The sequence below is a fragment of the Bos indicus genome, chromosome 18 (assembly GCF_029378745.1).
Source record: "Bos indicus isolate NIAB-ARS_2022 breed Sahiwal x Tharparkar chromosome 18, NIAB-ARS_B.indTharparkar_mat_pri_1.0, whole genome shotgun sequence".
NCBI classification, from domain to species: Eukaryota; Metazoa; Chordata; class Mammalia; order Artiodactyla; family Bovidae; genus Bos; species Bos indicus.
The window spans coordinates 6,163,859-6,186,318 of record NC_091777.1 but is presented as its reverse complement, the minus strand read 5'-3'; the positions used below and the strand labels follow the sequence as shown (position 1 = coordinate 6,186,318).

Sequence of the window (22,460 nt, the reverse complement as noted above, 5' to 3'; positions counted from 1 at the left end):
CTCTCCCAACGGCCACATAATTCTTTGGGGCCACCAGACCATTGCCAATCTATTCTGGAGACTGGGATGTATCTTATGTCTGTTCTTACTATATAAAGTATCTTCTTTTACATGAAGATGCCACAAAGAGACATAATTCTAAAACCATACTCTTCACAGTATTTAGTAGCATGGCATTTACCACCAACAGTACTAGTTTTATAAAAATTCCAAATAAACTATTCATAAGTAAAAAAAAAAAAGAAAGAACAAATTCAACATCATGATGAATTTTATAACCCGTAGTTAAATAAACCCAAGACTGAGTTAGGTCTGTATAACTCAATGCTGAGTTAGGTTAAAGTCATTGGAAAATGTCTTTCACTTCCCCACTAAGTAGTGAGATCTTGACGGGAATGACTGATCCAAATTCAAATTCATATCCATAATGTCTGAAGCAATGCCTGACCCATAGGAGATACTCAGTAGGTCCTGGGTGGGTGGGTGGATGGACCTACAGATGGAGTTCTACGGTGCTGGACTGTATGTTAGTCCAGAGAGAAGGGAAACAATTCCAAAGCTCTGCCCTTCTTACCGAGACACTTTTTCCTTTCTTTTACAAACACTCCATATGGAAAATAAACAGAGCATCACTAAACCCTACTTATGTTGTAAGGAGGCTGGATATCCAAGTTTGTGACTCCTACAGCCATGAAAAGATGCTCCATTGATCCTAACAGACCAGTGACTTCTACAGATAACAAAAATGGGAGGAAAAACAGAGGCCAGGACGGAAACATCAAAACCAAATGAAATACTGGAAATAAGCTAATGAAATTACATTACAGATTCAGCTTACCCAGAAAGCGCTTGGCCAAGGGAAGGAGAGAGGGGGAGGAGGAAAAAAAACAAAAACAGCCTACCAGCACAACCAGCTGTCTAGTTTGAACTGCTAGATTGCTGAGTATGCACTCTATGCATATTCATAAGTACCACAGGAAGTCCAACACCTCTGGAACCAGCCTTACAACTCTCCCCCGCCAGCTAGTGCCGTGGACCGGTAACTCAACAGCCCCCTCGTGGCCCGAAGAATGAAGGCAGAATCCCAGGGTATGAAGGTCCTTCCTGGGAGGGGAGGGTGTGGGTGTGTGTGGGGGGGGCAGGTACACAGCCCTTCCAGAGGAGGGGGACGCTGCCCAACCACTGTAACAGTGGTAGACGTGGCCCCCTTCCGTGGATGGCGGGCGATGCAACATGATCAACATCTTTCCTATTTCAGAGTCCCAAAAAGGATCCTGGGTACACCAGGCTGTTCAAACTAACACGTCCTCATAGAAGAAACGGATCAAATGAGCTCAGTATTTCCATTTAAAAATATCATTTAAGGGAATTTTAAGCTGTCTGAGAAGATGGATACACTGTGTTTGTTTTCCACATTAATGAGCTATAAAAAGAATGGAATAGGCCATAAATACAGTATTTTGTAACAGCCTTTACTAAAAATGCTACTACTTGTGTTTATCATTTATATCCTTGTATACAACCTCAAAATTGATTACATTTTAAACCGTACATAACTTGCTGTGTTTTTCATTTTGTGCTGTACTACGAACATTTTTATAACTCAGTTAATATATTCCATATTTTGTGTTCTTATTGATTATGAATATTTCTTTAGGGGATTTTATTGCTTTTAAAATAACAAATGTTGGGTATTAAAAAATAGAAAAACCTATTGCAGCTTTTATATTTTTCTTTCCCCTGGTAATTCTGATACATACATTTAAGCATGAACATAACCAGAATATCTTTCTCTGTATCTTTTATACTTCCTCACATTAAAATTAAACACCTACTAATATAGTGCATAGTAAAAGAATCAGAGTTTTCAAAGGAAACCCACCATTTTTAATGTGTTTGACTTGAATTCATAATCCATTCCTTCTACAATTAAAAAATTAAAGTACCAAGAGATTATCCTCACGTAACATGATGGTTTTACATCAAGTATATATTATCTTTCCTAATTGCCATTTCCGTTTATAGGCTACAATATGATTTATATATATGATATGATTTCACTATTAATTATCAAATTGAAAAAAATAAAATCTCACATTATAAATTCTCTCCTGGAAATTAGTTTTATTATTTTTTCCATAATCCTATCACACAAGCTATAAGTGCATTGCGGCATGAACACTTTAATTTTTCCAGTTAGTTTTAAGCAAGCCCAGAGGTGAGGTTTAATAAGGATCAATGGCACTTTATCTGGGACAGGGCCTCTTCACAGCATGCAAATTACACAGTAACACTTAAAAAAAGAAATAGATTTAATTAAAAAAAAAAGTAGAACCACAGGCTCTGGAAATTCAATTAAAGGATTTATGCAAAGGTTTGCTAGGTTTTTATATGCAGTTACTGCTTACATAATGAGCTTTTCATATTAAAAATCAATAGGTAATCTAGACTAGAAGATCATCCCCTTAAATACATTTTTGAAATCAATTTGAAAAATAGTCCATCAACTGCTGTGACTACTCTTGCTGCTTCGATTACACTAAAAGCAATATTTAGATTGTAAGACGTGCTATGGAATATCTATGCTTGGATATTGCTTTCAAGGGCTCTCATCCTTCTGAGTGCCTGAGATGATCACCTAGTAATTCAAGATTGTGTTAAATGTATAAATAATTTATTTAATTATGAGCAAAAAGCCCACAGGCACAACCCCACTGTATCTGTAAGGGTTAAATGAAAGGAGGAGAAGGACAAAAGGCAGAGCTGAAAGAGGAAGGGAGAAAAGAGAAGGAAGGGAAGGAAGGAGGGAAGGGGGCAAGGAAAAAAGAGAGAAAAGAACAGAACAACCTTTTCTAAATTAGTCTTTGCTATCTCAATTGCCTATTGTGTATTGGCTCCTTAGCACAAGGAGATATGCATTTCACTTTAAAACTCATTTAGAACTTCAAGAAGGAAGCAATTAGCTAGCTCTAACTTAAGCAGACCTTCCATCCTCCATGATAATGGGGGACAGGTCTTGAAATGAAAATGAAAGCCAAAGCTTCAATTCTATCCAATGAGCGCCCAGCCAAAATCTGTCTGGCTTTGGCAATGCTGAACAGGTTTCCATGGACCATTCTTGGCAAACTGGAAAATGATTCTCATGGGGTGTGGAGTGGTGGGAAGGGAGAAAGAAGGAAAGAACCGAGGGAGGTCCAACTCTGAACTCCTCCACTTGTATAATAAGGAACCATTCTTCCTTTTGTTTTACAAGTTCTTGTTTCTAAAAAGGTATGGTCAGTACTTGGAGTTCATCAGGATGGAAATAGGGCCTCAGGTTATCTTTCCCGAGTGAGCCTTGTAAAAGTGAGCCTAAGCATTACAAAGGACTCATTAATAACAAAGCTGCACCTTTCTCTGCTTCTGCAAAACTCTGGGAAGAAATAAGCAAAATTACTGATGAACCCACATTTACCCATCTACCCAAAGGTCCTATTCCCTGCAAAGGTAATACTTCCAGAAGATGCTGAGACAGTCGGGCCCGGTAACCAAGGACAGCCCTGCTCTCACTGTACAGAGCAGAGAGGACAAGGACAGGAGGGAGAATACGATGGAGAGGCGCCTTCCAAATCGTCTGAGACACTGGGGACATTTACACCACACTTTCTAATGCAGGATCCTGGGTATAAGCCTATCCCAGGCTGGCCTTTCTTCAGATATGCCTACAGATGAGCTGAAGAAGGTTTTAAGGTCAGAGGAACCAGCATTTGCTTTATGGGTATGAGTACAGGTGTGTGCGTGTGTGTGTGTGTGTCCCCTAGGACACAGCACTGCCACTCATGACAGTGACTACAAAGACAAATCCAGGAGAGCCAACCATGCTCAAATGTATGTCTGTACACACAAGTATCCTGTCTTTGAAATCTTTTAAGAAAGACACAATGAGCAGGAGGCTGTACCGCGAAACTGTGGCGCTCCTTGAAAGAAGCCAGTCACAGAGGACCATGTGCTGTTGGATCCCGTTCATATGAAATGTCCAGGAGAGGCCAACGGGTGGACACAGAAAGTAGATTCGTGGCTGCCTGGGCCAGTGCGTGCCCAAGGTTGGGAGGCAGTGGCTGGAAGCATCTAGGCTTTCTTCTTGGTGTAACAATATGTCCTGAAATGTATTGTGATGACAGGTGTACAATCCTGTGCATGGTCATTAGGCTGTGTGCTTTAAATGAGTGGACTGAAGGGTCTGTGACTTTTATCTCAATAAAGCTACTATAAAAAAAAAAATGAGGTGTGGCTATGGACTGTAGTCGAGAAAGAAAACAAAATCTGCAAAGGAAGCAATGAGATTGGAAAAAAAAAAAGACTTCATTTTCCACCTGCACCAATCAGGCAATTAAAATACTTAAGCATTCTCCTTCTCTGGAACACACTTTCTGTGACAATGAGTTTACAGATGTGCAAACATATCAGCTGGCTTCCTACGGAGAGGCACTGACGTCAAAATAACTAGAACCCTCTGTCACACAGGAGAGCTTCAGCGTGAAGTGTCCCGTGTCCCGGGCTAGCATGATCAAAATGTCAAACATGAAGCCATTTTGTAACAAGGTGCGAGGTGGTAGTAATGGAAGTTTGAACAATGTTAACACTTAAAATTTCAGCAGAACCATTTCAATCCATAAATGTATAAAAGTCATTTTACAGTGTGCTTAACAGTCAAGACCAAGAGCTGTTATAAAAGAAGACGCCCTCAATGTCACTTCATTTTCTTTTATTCTTATTATCACATTTAAATCTCTCTGTAAAAGTGGTCTTGATAGGTAACTTTATTACACATTTCAAGACTATTCATTCCGAACAGAACTTCCTCCAAGGAATTAACAGATAAAGAGAGACCACTTTCCCCTCATCATCCCTAAATTACACTGTAACTGAGCACTGGCAGCGTGCGTGTGACAAGGACGTGGCCTACTACGCCCCACGATGGCTCGATAAACCTAGAGGTGACTCTTTTGGTTGGCTGCAAAGGTCCTTAGCGAACACCTTCCTGGTTATTTGCAAGGACCTGGGAATAAAGAGTGGGGTTGACAGGGAAGGTCAGAGTCAGGACTGGGTGAAGAGAAAGAATTCCTAAAAGCAGGTATGGGATCCGTATCGGCATGGAGGCAAGTCTGCTCTTTGCTCATTTCACCGGGAGAAGAGGGCAACAATCCTGCTCCACTGCCTCTGCTCACAGGCAAGGGCATCTCCTGAAACAAGACCAACAGGACTTCTCCGCTGGTCCAGTGTCCACCTGCCGATACAGGGGACACAGGTCGGATCCTTGGTCTGGGAAGATCCCACGTGCTGAGAAGCAGTTACGCCCATGTGCCAGAATTACTGAAGCCCACACACCCTGAGCCTAGGCTCTGCAACAAGGGAAGCTACTACAGTGAAAATCCCTGACTCCACAATTAGAGAATGCCCGTGCGTAGCACCAAAGACCCAGCACAGCCATATGTACATAAATTTTTAAAAAGTATTAGCAAACATCTACAAAGGAGCAGTCAGTAAATATTTTCAGCTTCACAAACCACATCTTATCAGTTAAAACTACTCCACTCTGCCATGGTCATGCTATAGCAGCCACAGACAATACACACATGGATGAGAAAGCCGGTCTTTTCATTAAAACTTTATTTAATGACAAACACACATCTCAATATAGTTTTCATGTGTTATGAGACACTTCACTGTTTTTTTTTTTTTGTATCTTTCCAGATATTTAAAAATGTGAAAACAGGATGCACAAAAATCAGATTCAGCCCAAGGAACACAGTTCTGGTCTCCTGTGGTAAACAAGACCAGCTGGCAGAGAGGTAGACCAGTAATCCCATCTTGACGGGGGTTCATTTGACAGCTACTCTATCTGGTAACACAATGGTGTGGTTTGCTTCCAGGAAGCAAAACTTGATGGCATACATTCTAAACTGTGGGCACTTTACAGAAAAGCAAGAGAACTTAGTTTCTGTGTACTGAAATTTAAATTCTAAACTTTCTGAATTCCCTCCTTAAGAAGTAATTATAAAGGCCTCAATGTTCTCTACTATTTAAAAATGAACAGAGGCTTCCAGAACTAAGAGTTTTGAAATATTCAGCAGTGGAAACATGACGACCTTGGCTCATGAGAAGTGAGGCTGACCACATTCCCTCTGGTCCTGCTTCGGAACTCCACTGTTTAATGGAGCAGGTTATGAACACAGTATACAGCCCAGTCTTTGCATTTGGGCTTCTACCTGGCTGGGGTTTTAATATGAAATATATACAGAGACTGACATTTACAGTGTTGTTTTTCCCTCATTTGACTTTTATTTTTCACCAACTTTTGACCACTGTAAGCATCCTGCATACTGTCATCCCAGTAACTAATCAGAATAATCAAAGGAATGACTTGACTGAATAAAGTGAAACGTATACACTGTTCTGTTTCTAAAGAATCATATCTGCAGTGTTCCAAGAATATGTAGAATCAGAAGCTAGTAACAATTATCTCGGGTAGGTTTGGTGAAAAGGGAAAAAAAAATTGGAAACTAATACATTAAAAACCTTTTAAAATTCACTTAATAAGTCATACACCTACCTCAGGATGATACTGACAATATTCCTTGGCATGAAAAAATCCTTATTATTAATATTATTATAATTATTTTGTTTAAGAATGACTGAAACTATAGCCTCAGTTCAGTTCAGTCGCTCAGTCGTGTCTGACTCTTTGCGACCCCATGAATCGTAGCACGCCAGGCCTCCCGGAGTTCACTCAGACTCACATCTATCGAGTCAGTGATGCCATCCAGCCATCTCATCCTCTGCCATCCCCTTCTCCTCCTGCCCCCAACCCCTCCCAGCATTAGAGTCTTTTCCAATGAGTCAACTCTTTGCATGAGGTGGCCAAAGTACTGGAGTTTCAGCTTCAGCATCATTCCCTCCAAAGAAATCCCAGGGCTGATTTCCTTCTGAATGGACTGGTTGGATCTCCTTGCAGTTCAAGGGACTCTCAAGAGTCTTCTCCAACACCACAGCCTAATTCAGATCAAATGACTTTGAGGTACTAATTATTTGTATATATTTATCTTCTAACCAATGTGGCCCAAATAAAGATTTTTAAAACCATGAGGCAATGACCATAATGTCTCTTGGTCTGAGGACAAAGTCACAGGGCCAACAGTACAGGAAGAGCTGGACGTTCAGGCACAACGCCGAGTTCTGGGGTCACCATACCCCACCCACGCCACCGCAACAGAAATGTGCTGGCGAGACATACCCAGATGGCAAAGACAGCCTCCCTGCGTTAAAACTGGTAACTTTCTAGAAACACTGCACTGCAGTGGTCCTCATACTAAGTAAAAGATAATTATCATTTTCAAAGAGATAAATGGGGTGAAGGATGACCACTGCATTCTTGCCCCGAATGATGATCCTAAAACTCTCTAAAACCTACATATCATATTTGCATCCGTATGTTTATTGGTGGCTCATCAATGGGAAAGAAAAGGAAAAGCAGATCTTGGATGAAGACACTCGCCTGTCAGGCAGCTGCTAACTCTGCTCCCACAATGAGGGGGCCGTTGTCTCTGCCATTCGTTTGACTCTTGAGCCTTGTTTGTTGCTTCATGATGACAAGACGGATGCTGGCATCACATCTTCCTTCGGGATCAGCAGGAGGAGCGGGGGAAACACCAGCAACGCCTTGCCCTTTCCTCTGAAAGCAAAACATCCCTGGGAAGGCCTGCTGCAGACTTTTGCTTTGACTTTCAGCCGGAACAGTCAGGTGGCCATGCTCAGCTGCTAAAGAAGCCGTGGAGGTGAGCGAACCATCACCCTCTCCATCTCCAGAGTAAAGGCAGACACTCGGCACACCAGACGGTAAGAATGGAGTCACGCTTCCCCAAGAGACTGAGACTGTGGGGGCAGGGAGCACGGCTAGTTATCTCCGGCTCTCTCCAGGGTCAGACATGAAGAGCGTTGGCACATAAATAGAAACTGAGAATCCAGAGTGATTTACAGCAGACAACAGGGGCAGAGGCGTGTGGCTGGTCCCTCTCTGCCCCAGCACAGAGCTGGGCTGCGTTTCCTGGACGGTTGCCTTCCACAGATGGGCGCCACTCCCAGGCCAACATGCATGGAGCCCCGTGGTCTTGCCTCTTTCCAGCTCATTGAAGACAACCAAGGTGGCCTTGGAAGCCAGGTGTGGAAGATGACTGAACCGTGGCATGGACAGAGCCTGGGTCCCCAAGAAATCACTTGGAAGAAAGCTGTCTGCTAATCCCAATAGCCACTTTGGACCTTATATACCCAGGAAATACACTTGACTCTGATTGAATCACTGGACCCACATGGGCTTACGTTTTACAGCAGCTGCTGTTATCTTTACAATACAACAATCTCAAACAGATGTATCTGAGAATCTTGGAGAACTTCATCCACCTTTTTGGGCTCTAGTCCCAGGGTACACACATTGGTTTGTTCTGGAGCATCTCATGGGGTCGCCCAGCATCACCTCCCCCTGGCTTCTGGGGCTCACTCCTCTTGGAGGTTATCTTCTCAGGAAGAGTGTGCCTGACGACACTTCTGCAAGCCAGGATGGGGAGAAAGCACCAGTCCCGAGGTCCGGCCTGGATGTCGCGTGTGAGCTAGATCCACAAACTCTTCCCCACTGTGTGTGAGGTCTTAGAGCTGTCCTGGCAGTGTGCTATGCTTTTAAGGTTCGGTTTTTCACATCCCTTAACTGGGCCCTCGTTATCAAGAAGGCCTTCTGCACACCCCGTGGTATGCTGCCAGGGACGTCTGGCTTAGTACTGAATGGGTGATTTATAACACCATCACCACGCGGCATTGTGGAGCCCTGCCATCTCAATTTCAGAACCCGGATCCCTTTTCTGTTTACTCCGCGTTTGCCTTCGGCCCTTCTCCAGGTGCTATTGTGAGGAGATGCATTTTGGCGCTTCAGAGTCTGGCATTTTATAAGTTACTCTGAGCCCTACTTTCCTTGTTCACCTGCTCCTAGATGGGAAACAAATTGCAGAAGGGAAATAGCTTTATACTACCAGTCCTTAAATATTTTACAGGCAGAGATCTCCGTGGGTGGTTTGGAGGCTCGATTACCCTCCTCAGTAGAGGGTATAAATACCCCTGAGGGTTTACGTAACAAACCCTCAGTGACTCCATGCTACTGAAAACGCTCAGTATTTACATCTGCCTCTGAAGCCGGTGACTCCATGGCATCTGAGTACTCGAAAAAGTGCAAGGCCAGCAGGACTGCCCACGTGCTCAAATACAATCTATCCATGATAAAGAGAGGTCAGTCATTCAGAACTATTAGATGGAAGACATCATGGCATTCGAAGCTGCACCCTGGGACACGCTTTGGTTGGGAAAGAACAGGTGAAAAGGGAAGTCATTTCAAGTGTGAGCTGCTTACACCGAAAGAGCCAGAGCACAACTGCCTACACGCAGCACGGGGTGCCTGTGCGGGCTGAGGAAATAAAAACGTGGATCACAGCAGCACGCCGCGCGACCTCAGGCAATCCACCACAACTCCTGAAGGTAAAAGCTATTGTCCCCATTTTACAGAGAGGAAAACTGAGACTCAGACAGGTTCAGTGACCTACCCTAGGTCAACGTGCTGGTGTGCACAGCAGACACAGGGTTTGTACCCAAGCCTGTTTGATCCCAAGCCCTGTGCTTTTCCACGTTGCCATGCTGTGCCATCCAAGCATCAGGTCACAGGGTGACGATGAGCACAGAGAAGAAATGCCTCAGCAACCCTCCTGAGAGGAGCCGAGAACCGGCCGTGGGAAGGCTCCTCCAGGAACTGCATCCCATGCAACATGTGGAAGCAAAACGACGCGTCCAGAAACTCGGTTTGACCTTGGAGGGGTGGTGCTCCGACGTACAGCTCTTTCCTTTGCCATTAATAATATGGAGAAAAGAGGAAGGTAGCTGGTACAATCAGCGAGGCTTTCTGAAAGACATGAGTTCTGACTTGTGGCTTAGGAAGGAGCGGGGAGAGAACAGACATTTTTAAGGATATAGAAAACCAGGCCAGTAGATCCCTACTCCGCCGCCCTGCCCACCTCAATTTCTAAATCAGTGATGGAAACAAACAGACAAAAAAGAAAATGAAGCCCAGGCAGAAAGAGCCAGGATGACCGGTGTCACTCCACTGGGTCTGAAGTGATTTTACACCAGAAAGACAAGGGGCCTAGACTATTCTAAGACTGTTTATAGAGTTATATGAAGCATATTCTTCTCAATTCAAAGAAAGGGAAGGAACAAGTTTCAGTGCTATGCCTATTTCAAGCTTTTATCAGCACTAATTCCAGCCCCCTTTTCCCTTATAATTCTGAACAGAGGGAAAACAGACATCAATTAAGCAAAGCTTTATCTCTTTCTACTCTAATGAAAGCCAAGTTACAGTGATATTTTTCCCCAAGATTTTTCTCCACTTAATGAAGACATTATCCCTGAGTTTTCAAAGTCACTTTACAAAAGACCATTCAAAAGACATTAAAGTCAGTTTAAACTAAAAAGTCTTTTTGATGTCAATAAACAATAAAAGAACAATGAAAAGAGAGCCTTTCATGGTGTCTCAGTCTAAAATCTTTAATTTCGGTTTTAAATTAGGAGATAACGTTCAGTCCTGTATTCAAATAGTCCTCAGCCCTGGAACACAGTAAGCCTGAAACAAACGTTGGCTTTATAATTCTCTTCTTAAATCATGTGTGTGTGTGAGTGCGAGTATACACGGGTGTATACATCTGCATATGTATACACATCACACACAACCACATACATGCACAGCACATTGACGGAGAGGTCAGCAGGAAGCTGTCCACCAGAAAGAGGAGAGAAAAGTTTTCAAATTATTGCCATTCTCCCTCTTTGAAAACTAAAAAAAAAAGGGGGGGGAAAGAAAATGGAATCTTTGGCTTTGAAATTCATGACAAGATCAAAGACGATAATGCACATAGATTTTTCCAGGCATACATTATTAATAACACAGGCAAACATATGACTGATCAATAGCGTGGTCGAGAAGCGATGAGGCAGGCTCCATGTGTAACACTGCGAGCGGCAGGGTCTGGCGCCCTGGGCTCTGTTCACCTGGGCGTTACACTCAGCCCAGTCAGCTCCTCCTTGCTCCAAGGACGGTTCAGCAAAGATGGAAGGAGAAAAAAAAAAAAAAAAACAGCTTAATCTGTGCCGTGTGTCAAAATCTCTTTCCTCTGTGCCCCCTTTAGTTCCTCACTCAGAGACTCACATTTCATAAAATCAACCTGTCACAGTGTGCAAGGCAGGGGCAACTGGCACACACACAAAGCTGCCCAGCCACTGCCTCTGCTCAGAGTCAAAACATCATCACTCAGCAGGAGCCTCGCCCCGTGAGCCTGCACGAAGCCACTCTGCAACCCTATGGACCACAGCCCACCAGGCTCCTCTGTCCATGGGATTCTCCCAGCGAGAATACTGGAGCGGGTTGCCACTGCCTCCTCCGGGTGATCTCCCCGACCCAGGGATGGAAGCCGTGCATCTCTGCGTCGGCAGTTGGGTTCTTTGCCGCTAGCGCCACCTGGGAAGCCCATCAGCAGCCATCGCCCATTCCCTGTCCCTATCAGCCCCTGGCAACCACAGTTTGGCTCTATGGCTCTGCCATTTCTGTATATTTCACATAAGTGGAATCATATAATATGTGACTGACCATCTACATCTGACGTGTCAGCCTCTTTTACTTCAAAAACAAATTAAGCCTATCTGAATGCAACTCTCATTCTAAACATCAGTTCTTCAAAAAGAAAAAAAAAATCATGAAATATAAAATAAAAAACAAACTGATGATACCATTGATGCCTGCTGATTTTTTTTTTCTTTTGAAAGTTGCTCAGTCATGTTTAACTATGCGATCCCATGGACCGTAGTCCATGGAATTCTCCAAGCCAGAATATTGGAGTGGGTAGCCGTTCCCTTTTCCATAGGATCTTCCCAACCCAGGAATCGAACCCAGGTCTCCCACATTGCGGGCAGATTCTTTCCCAGCGGAGCCACAAGGGAAGCCCAAGAATACTGGAGTGGGTAATCAATCCCTTCTTCGGCAGATATTCCTGACCCAGGAATCGAACCAGGGTCTCCTGCATTGCAAGCGAATTCTTTACTAACTGAACTATAGGGAAGCCCTGCTGACAGTGGGTGTTTTTTAACAAGGAGCTTTTATGGAGGAGTTTTAGTGAGGAGGGATAAAATAGTTGGGAGTATGGGATTTGCAGATACAAATTACATAAAATAGATAACAAAGATTTACTATATTACACAGAGAACAATATTCAATCCATCTAATCACTTACAATGGAAAATAATCTGAAATATACATTTATGTAAGTGAATTACTTTGCTGTACACTTGAAACTCACACAGTATTGCAAACTAACTTCAATAAATTTTTTAAATAAATATACAGGGAGTTTATTGCCAATACAGGTTATGTAAGTAGAAAACACACATTCCTGGAAAGCAGGGTAAATTAAGAAACTATGAGTCCCTGTGGTTATTGTTGAAAGGCACATTACCCAGGGATATAGACCCGAGCTTTGAGCTTGTGGTCAAAAGACAAAACGGACAGTTCTTTGACAAACCTTTCCTCACGGCCACTTAGGGAAATGACATGGTGGCCTGAATGATCTACAGGTCTAAATCAGTATGATTTCCATCCCCAATCATTCAACCACTTAAGAAACGGGCATTTTAAAGTTCTATTTCTCCTTTTCCTGATTCTCCTTATTGACTGTCCATATACATGTCCCTAAATCAAAACGGAGAGTGTGCACTGTCCATTTGTACAACAAGCAGACTGAATGGGAGCCTCTACGGAAATGAAAGTGGGGCGGCCGGCAGCTCTCAGACCTTTGGGGAAATGAGGCCACCCCAGGAAGAAGGGGACGGAAGCTTCCTGACACAAGGTGGCACTTCTGTATTCTCAAATAGAGGGCAAGTGTAGACAGACCAGGGCTCAAGCCCTGCCTCTGCCACGGCCTCCAAACTACAAGTGTATCACCTAGAGAACCGGGGTTGCCATTAAGGTTAAATGGGACGTGAGCTCGCAACAGACTCCAGCAGGGCCGCTGGTGACGTCCTCAGTGAGCCCTCCCCGGGCCTTTCCAGCTCACCCCCTTGCCCCCGCCTCCCTCCCCACTGTCCTCTGCTCTCCTGCCCCCTTGCTCTTCCTCTCCCTCTTTCTTTCCTCCCCCTTGATTCCGCGTCCCGCAGCCACAGCGCTCAGCAACGAGCCTTAGCCTGAGCCTTCTTCATGACATGTCTCCACAATTCGGCAGCCAAAGCCCTGGCAGAGCTTTCACTGGTGTGGCTGTGCTGTGATCCGCCTCGTGGACCCCACAGGCCACAACCGTGTGACCTAGGTTGTGACCTCCAGACTGAAGACCTGATGGAATGGCAGCTCCAGCACCTCTGCAACCTGAACACAACTGTTCTGGGCCCCAAAGGTCCACACTGAGAACCTGGGGAGTTTGGATCTTTCTAATCAAGCAGACGATCCTTTGCAATCGGAGCCCCATTATTATAAAACACTCCTTTAAGTTCTTCATTTAACCAAAAATAACTAACCTAACACAAAACACCCTGGGAGTGAGTTAAGCATCAGAATCGCTAAGGTTTAGGGGTCAGGGTGAGAACCTGCTAAGACTTCACCCATCAGATTCTACAATCACAGACTCAAAAAAGAGTTGAAGGCCTATTACGTGCCAGATGCGAACTTGGTCTGCATACACTGTCTCGTATCGCCTCTCAATGTTCGCTCCTACGCATCCTGCCCTGTCGAATACCACGTGACACCAAACGAACGACCAGTCACCTAATACTTATCAATAACGACATCAACTCAGCATGTCTGGACAATGCCGGATGGCTTCTATTTTTTATGGATTTAAAGAATAATTATGCTGGAAAGCATAGAAAAATCTCCAACCAGGTATAAAATCACAATTAGACACCTTGTTTTTAAAGGGGTGTCCTTTCAGTCGGCCTGGCATTTCATGAAGCACTGTAAAGGAATGTCCTCATGAGCCTTTTTCCATGGATGGACAGCACCTACCCACACCTGCAAGAGCACCTCAAGAGGCAGACTGCACCTGAAATCGCCCCACGAGTCTCAGAAACATCCGTCTCAAGTGCAAATGCCGTAGTGCTGAGCATTCCTTTTCTTTCCTCTTTACCTCCTGGCATGGCAAGACCAAATCTGTTCCACTGCAGTGGGGTATGGATTTGACACGAGGCAAATACCTCCCCTTATCAAATGCTCAGTGAGTCTCCACGTTAGTGTGTATAAACATCACTGTGCCTGGGAAGAGAGAATACCAGAAGTCACTTAGGAAACCCCACTTCTCCCAGGACGGTGGGCAAAGGCTGCCGTGCTGCCTTCCGAGGAGGGCAAGGGCCAGTGCCCAAGAGAAAGGGCCGGGATGGGGCGAGACCCAGGGCCACAGCCACCGTCTGGAGGCCCTCAGTGTGGCTGCTGCCGGGATGCTCAGAGCTAATCAAGGGGAAACGGATCTCGTCCAGGCAGCGGGACGCGTTTACAACAACTGACAGTAACGGTAACGTCCGCCAGTTTGTATTAAGATGTTATTGCACCTTTCCAGTTCTAATCACCAATTATGACTCTATTACCCCTGCCTGGCAGTTCATCTGCTCCTGCCTCTGCTCAGGGCGACTCAGAGTCGGACCTCTGATCTCCCGGTTCCACTCCAGTGAGCGCTCAGCACGGAGGCTGTCATCTGCAGGCGCGGAAGACGGGAGGCATCGCCGGGGCTCGGATAACTGTACCTGACCTTACAACAATTTACTAAGGAAATACCTGCTTAATAGCGGTGCGAGCGCAGCTTCCTTGATGCTTACCGCGGCCCTGCAAATTAGCGACAATGGGATAAATCTATGGCCGGCTCGCCAGACACTTCATTAAATCACCGCTCTCTTGCCTTGTAGCACGCTAATAGAATCACAGCCCTCGTTAGCTACTGAATAAAAGATCAATCACAGACTTTGAAAGCTCTTGCTACCAGCTTCCAGAAGAAACAAGCAGGAGGGGGAAAAAAAAAAAAAGAAGAGCGAGCAAGAAAGAGAGAGAGAGAGATATTTAGGATCATCGCTGAGATTCTGAATGGCCTCGCTGCAAGTTGCTTCAATTACCTTTTCCACAACTGGCTCCGAGTGCAATACTCAGAGGAACTTGTTAAGCCCGCTTTCAAGAACGGCACTCTAATATATGACTGTTAGACCCTGGTCAAAAGTTCATAATGTGCATATGTAAAAAGGTACTAAATTGCCTGAGGGCTAAAACCAGAGGAGTTTAATTGTAGCAAAATGCTAAAAATGGTCTGTTGAGGGTCCTTCTATGGGGATACTGCTGGCTCTGGCTGATTGAAATACAGAACATAAAAGCCTTACAACAATATTTCCTTAAATGCTGGGGCAACTGCCAGCAGTTGCTATTGCATGAATGTTGTGGTTAAAGGAAAACATTTTCCTCCCCTAAAATAAATAGTCTTGAGAACTGCTCCAGCCCATAATTTTAAGGCAGGATGGAAAAAAAAAAGGGGAGGGCTCGATGATAATAAGTAAGGGATCATTCACAGGGCATGTCCAATCTCCTGGTGGTGTGTTTTCACACAGGGCACCTGGAAGGGATTCGGGCAGAACCTGGAAGGGTTCAGAGCCCGGAACTGGCTCTGATTTTGCAAACAACGTTGTGCTGAAATGACAGCTGCTCCTGGACACCTTGCCGTCACTAGGTGGGACGAACTCCTACGGGGATCCTCGCAAAACAGCTCTGTGTAGCTTGTCTTTATTTCGCCTTTCATAAAACGAAATTGAGTCCCAAGGACACATGCAGTTGGCTTGCTCGCATGGGTTTCTCCTGCCCAGAACTCTCTACCTTCTCAAAACATACCAATTAGCACCTCATTTAGATAAATGAGAATACAGCAGCAGGGCACGGAGAATGTTAGGAGGCCAGCCAGGGAAAGTAGGATCTGGCAGACGGGCTTTTGGATTTATAAGAATTACTTGTGAAGGCTGAGATCAGTTTCTGTGGAGAGTGACAGATGCGCTTGTGTGTTTCTTTAATCAGAGGCAAAATTCTACGCCTTTCTAGCATTTCTTGTAGCACCACACTCACACAGAGGACAACACAACAATACCAGACAGTGTGCGCACCGCCACGGCGGGGCCGGACGCCCACGAGGGAAGGACGAGAACGTCAGCCATGGTGCTGGTGGCGCCTGGGGCCAGGATTTGGAAAACGGGATGAGCAACGTGCATATTCCCATAGCGATCTGCGGGCCTGATTTCCTCAACATTACTCTGCAAGGAAAACACGGCCAGCTTGGAGTAAGGTACAAGTGATGCTTCTAATATAATAGAGCAAGTTTCATAATTCCACTCAAATGAAGCATCCATTTAGCATCGACCATCACCAGAACGGCTCAGGGACCGCTCTACCTTGTAAGTCCAAGCCTTGCTGCATCATTCTGGTTCCGAACACACTGCATGTCATATTATAAGAGAGGTCAAGTGTGCTCTTTAGTTCTTGAAAAGCCAAGTTGTAGCAGGTCATTAGACAAGACTCCCCTTTGCCATGTCCGGTTTCTCTTTGACAAACTGCAAATCTGTTATCCAGGCCAATGTTCTACAAAAGGAACTGGTGACTTCAGAATGTCTAGTTCAGTTTGATCTCTGTTCTAGTCTCTGGTAGGTTTAGGGACATCTGGGCACCTGAAGCACTGGCATTCCAAGAGGAAAGGATAGAAAAGGGCTAGAAAGACTACATGAAAGATGGCTTGTAAAACTGACAGCAATGAAGGAAAATACAAAGCACAAACTGCCCCCACTGTGACCAGAGAAGGCAGCCCACAAACCCTGTCTCCATTCCTTGACTCCTCCCAGGCCTCAGGTCCCAAGCATCAAAGGACAGACTGAACTCCTTACAACGCGCCCTTGTCCTACTCCTCACCACACACGTTCCCAAGTGGCAGAGCAGCCGCCCTGCTTCTTGGCGATAGTGCCAGGCTTGACTGTAGGACAAACCCATAAAACCAAGCTCAGTCCTGGGACTGAGGGGGAACCCGCAGAAGCCGTGCCATGCAGGCGAGTTCGTGCTTCCAGAAGCAGAAAGATGCAATGGGCAGGGCATGTGTGTTTGGGTCAGATATTCAGTTCTGCCACTTACCAACGGCAGGACTGAGGCCAGTCACTCAAGGCTTCTTTCTTCTCATCTGTAAAATGGGCATAATAATTCACAGCCCAAAAGGTTACTAGGGAAGTAAAGTCAGTGCAAGGACATGTAAGAAATACCTGGCCCATTGCCTGACACTCAGCAAATGCTTCTTCTCTGCTCTCTGCACCACCATGTAACTCTGAAAGCACCCCAAGGATACCAAGTAAGAATGCTCTAGACAGGGCCATTCTAATATTGGGTAGCCATTTTCAACACAATTTCAATGCAAAGCCATGTGGACACTGTGGGCATCACAGTATTCCAAGACTTCGTCTATTTGATGGTGTCATCCGCAATTAACTGTCAGTTTAAACACAGGGAGAGAAGGAGACTTGATACAACCTAACAGTGTGCGTTTACACTGGTGCTTCCTCAGAACCTAGAAAGCACCACAGTGAGACTGGGACTCGCTGCTCCCATCCTCGGTCGGCGTCCTAAAGACAGACTGAAGGCTCTGAGGCTGCCTCGAGAGCTCACGGGTGGCCTCTGCCGTGCCAGGTGACCGGCCGGCGCCTCGCCTGTGCTGTGAGCATCTCCATGCCCGCTTGGCGGCAAGTACATCCTGCCCCGACCCCAGCTGCCCATGTGAGACCTAAGAATGAACTTACATGAAAAGTCAAACGACCGTGCTGAGACAGAAGAAAGGTCCAAGAGGGTAGAGTGACCTTCAGAGAAACAGGGTGCTTGGTTTAGTTCCCGCTGCAAACACGACAGTCTAACACCACGTGTAAAAGTGCATCCTGAAATATCTTAACAACAGCATGATAAACTGACTCTGATTTTTCAAGCCATCAGCAAAATCCCCTTCACCCACGGACCAGGCTGCTGTGTGCATCTGGGTTTATGGGCACTGGAGAAACCCACCTGCCGCAGGGCTACCTTCCAGGGGAGCACGTAGCCTGACGTTATGAGAATTCTGGGTCACCTCCCTACTTGGGGGTCCCTGGGTTTAACTCTCCACACATCACGGGAGCCTGGAGTCCTGCGAGCTGCTGGAGTTCAGTGGAGCAAATTCAGGCAGCAACAACACTCGATTAATTCAGAGACAGGAGGGAGCGAGCATGGATATTTAGTCCCTCGTTGTAAGAAAATTACTTTGGATTTACATAAAGAGAAACAATTAGGTATTTCTCTATGCCTTAAAAGTACTTTTAAAAATACTGCTTTCTTGAATTTTCCCAACTGTGTTTGTCAATAAAAACATGTGTACAGGGCAGGCAGATGTCTGGAATGATGGAAACCCTGCCTAAACCAGCCTACATCCAACACATACCCACACAGAGCTTTGGTGGCCTCCGAGGAGAGCTCCAGGAGTTGTGTGTTTTTGTCCTAGAGGGACAGAAATTGATGAAACTGGCAGGTAAAGACTTTCAGAAATAAAGTGGCTTCTAGAACTGGACAATGAAGATCTCTGTAGGCATCGAAGCGACACCCAAGGTCCTATGAGGATAAAATTTGGGGTAATTAATTAACCAAAAAAAGGGCAAAATAAGAGCACACTAATCTAAGGTGGGTCTGCTATGGTTCAAACTCGGTTTAGAGAAGCTCTGTCCTAGACCAATGGGTTTGGGAGAGAATCATTCATTATTCTATTATATACAACTTCTTGGGTTTTTTAAATTGAGTCTGGCAATGTTTCATTCGTAACATCAAGCAGGCCTTCAGGCTGAGTGAGAATGTAAACAAGCCCCTGATATCACTATAAAATACTGAACTATATTTAAACTAGAAGAATGGGCAAACATCAGCAGCCTTTAATAATGGCACATGCAAACACAGAGAGCAAATTTCGCCCAATATAAAACTACTGATGTCTTGAGAGCTCACAACTAATGCACCACAAATATGTGTGTAGATTTCAAAGACATACGAAGGAAAGCCAAGCAAAGCAAAATAGAGGATACCAGATATGACCTCCATGGTGGGAGAGAAGGAGGGTGAAGAGGAGGAGATGATCCTTGGGATGAAAGCTAAAATCCTGGACCACCACAGTGCACTTCACTCAGTAGACCCAGACAACCCACTAAAGGAACCTGTAGCACAGTGCTGCTCCAAGGCCACTGAAATATCCAATTATGCCAGAAATATGCGTTCACTCAAAATACCAGAGAGGCCACGCCACCGACACCACTTCAAAGCCCAGTGAAAACACTTTCTTTTGGTGAGAACTTGAAACATTTCAGGTTCAGTTTCTCACTCTAAACGAATGGGCTCGGCCTGGGTAACCTCTAAGGTTACCACAGGGTGGCTGCTAGAGATGGCTCAGGACGCCTCAGTTCGTTCTACCACACAAGCTGCTGGAGGATCAGTTCCTCCAAAGACGTCTGCTGGCCTCCACTTAGATAATATAATCTATTTAGGGTACTAATACTATCCCTCTAGGTTATAATTAATAGGAGCAACTAACCTAGGAAAACTTCAGGTAGTCATGTAAGTGAAGTAAATTAAATACTGAGGTGACGTGGGGAATGGAAATTGTTGGAAATGAAGGTTTTTTAATCCACACAAGGCCGAGTAAGGATGTATTATAATTACTCCATTGCTCTTTCCCTCCACATTCGATAAGCCGATTCCAACTCAAACCACACGTGGGTGAGGCAGAGGGCCACCTACTGGTATGCACCGGTACTCACATGAGTGCATATATTATTTTTGTGTGTGTATGCATATATAAAGGACTTCCCAGGAGGCTCAGTGGTAAAGAATCCACCTGCAATGCAGAAGACACGGGTTTGATCTCTGGGTTGGGAAGATCCCATGGAGAAGGAAATGGCAACCCACTCCAGTATTTTTCCCTGGAAAACCCCATGGACAGAGGAGCTTGGTGAATTATGGTCCATGGGTTTTGCAATGACCGAGCGACTAAACAGCAACGACAAAAAATACATATTCAAATAAAAACATGTATGTTTTTAATATCAGACCGTCTTTCTTACTACTAATGCTAAAAGTCAGGTGACTTATATTCTATTTATTTTTTCTAATGCTGTGCAATAATACAATTAAAAATGACCACATATGCTCTAGATGTGAGATAAGAAAATAAGTAAATGTTTAAGTCAAATCATGCTATGTCAAAGCTAAACAACTGACTGGCAGGGAATGGGGGAGAAGGAAATAAAAGCTGAAAAGGAGTCTGCAGAACAAGATGGACCAGATCATGTCTGCTGTAGACCCGACCACCCGGCACCCTTCATTTCTGGGGGATGCCTCGGTTCCCTCATCTAGAAACATGAATCAGGGGCATTCCAGAGTCCAGCGAAGGCTGCTGAACTCACGCTGTGCTTATACATCCCCTTCTGTGCTTCCCACGAATGTCGTCAGAGAGTCTTGTAAGAAAGGGCATTAAGATTTCCCAAAGGAAAGCTTAGCATTTGGGAAATAAAATTCAAGAATTCTTTAAAAAGTCAAGAAAAGGAGCTTCTGTATTTCCTTCCATTTTGGTGGAATTCGCCTTCACGCACTCAGGACAAATGTGTTAGTCATAAAGCGACCCTTGCGTGGTAAACCTCTGCTCTCTAATCGGTCTTTACCTTGAACGGACCAAGGGAACAAGCAGCAAACCTGGACCAAATGAAAAGCTTTTCATCATTTTACTCTACGTAGGGGAGATGGCCTGTTTTCAGGAGAGCTTTTGCTGCCCCGGGATAATCCTGCTTCGGAAGAGCCATCATCTGAGATCTGAGGAAGGCCCTGGAAAGGCCTTTAATGAGGACCACGGTAAGAAAACAAATAGAACACACAGTCAGAACATTACCATTTGGTCTGAACATATGACAACTCTGCAAAGTGCACAGCAAATTAAAATCACAGGGTGGGCACACATCATACGGCAATTCAACATCAGATAGACTGTCCTTCCAGGGGCTATCATTTCAGACAGTCCTTGCAGAAATGCTTCCAGCCCACAAGTGGACGAGCCTTTTCCCCATTCACGATGCAAACAGCTCTTTGCCAGAATGATCGGTCAACACGGTGGGTGCTAATATGATAGTTCCATCATCAGATGGCATTGCAAATGTCATTACACATTTTAAACCATGTTAACATGGTTTGTTAATGTTGGTACTCACTAAAAGACCACAGCTATTTAAATAATGACTGGGCATGCTAATTTTTATACATATTATGGGGAAGTGACACTCTGGATATTCTAAATATTCTCTTCCTAAAATCTGTCTTGCATCATTCATTAAGGGTCATTACCAAAAAGATTTAAGCTAGATGTTTCAAAGGACTGCAGGTTCACAATTCTAGTGATTACTTTTGTAAAAATTATTCAGATTATGTTTAATAAATGTGAAAAAATATTGAACATCAGCAGAAAATTACTGCATTGATTGAAATAAAAAATACTGGATATTACAATATACTCCCATATTAACTAACTCCCATATTAGATATCCTCAAGCAAGAATGTAATACAACTACCTTAAAAGCAGACTGCTGCTGCTGCTAAGTCGCTTCAGTCGTGTCCAACTCTGTGCGACCCCATAGATGGCAGCCCACCAGGCTCCCCCATCCCTGGGATTCTTCAGGCAAGCGTACTGGAGTGGGCTGCCAAAAGCAGACTAGACAGGGTAATATTTTGTCTGCCCTAAATAAAACTTAATGACCAGATAGTTTTTGCTCACACATGCACACATATACAGGCACTTCAACAAAGTGCCATCCACAGATGTGTATGTCCCACACGGAGTCTTACCCATTTATCTCCCACGTTTAGTGACCAAACCAGAAGCTGTATAGCGTCATCAGCATCACCTAACCACCATCATCATTTCAGTTTTAATGTGAGATCATGAGATCCCACATCCGTAGCCTGCAGTGGACTTTTTTTTGCCTTCACCTCCTGCGTGGCTCGCCACAAATCCAGGTTTGTTACTCGAGCCTTTGCTATAACATTGATCCTATCCTGATTTGAAATGTGGAACTTTGTGCAAGATGATTTTTTTTTCGCATCAATTTTTATTTTTTGGAAACATCACACTGAAATCTTCTTTTGATTGCTGAGTTTTAATTTTGTCCCTAACCCTAGTCTTGGCCATACCATTGCTTCAGTCTTCTCTCCTTTTTGTGTTGACATGCTCACCTCCTCCGACACGACCTTCAAGGCTTAGTAAATGTCAGCTTCATTCTAGAATTTCCCCTGACGACTCTCGTGTGTACC

General features: G+C 44.6%; 1 protein-coding gene across 3 annotated transcripts in view; it reads right to left on the bottom strand.

Moving 5' to 3' along the window:
* Window positions 1-22,460, bottom strand: part of WWOX (WW domain containing oxidoreductase) — a 909,485-nt gene that overhangs the window by 606,790 nt on the left and 280,235 nt on the right. The window contains exon 9 of one of the 3 annotated variants that reach the window (XM_019979231.2): window positions 1-22,460. This exon is cut by the window's left edge and continues 28,088 nt beyond it. The exons of the other annotated variants lie outside the window; for them this stretch is intronic. Within the exon in view, the coding sequence (XP_019834790.2) occupies window positions 22,428-22,460 (33 nt within the window). The 3' untranslated portion in view covers window positions 1-22,427. 3 annotated transcript variants of the gene reach the window in all.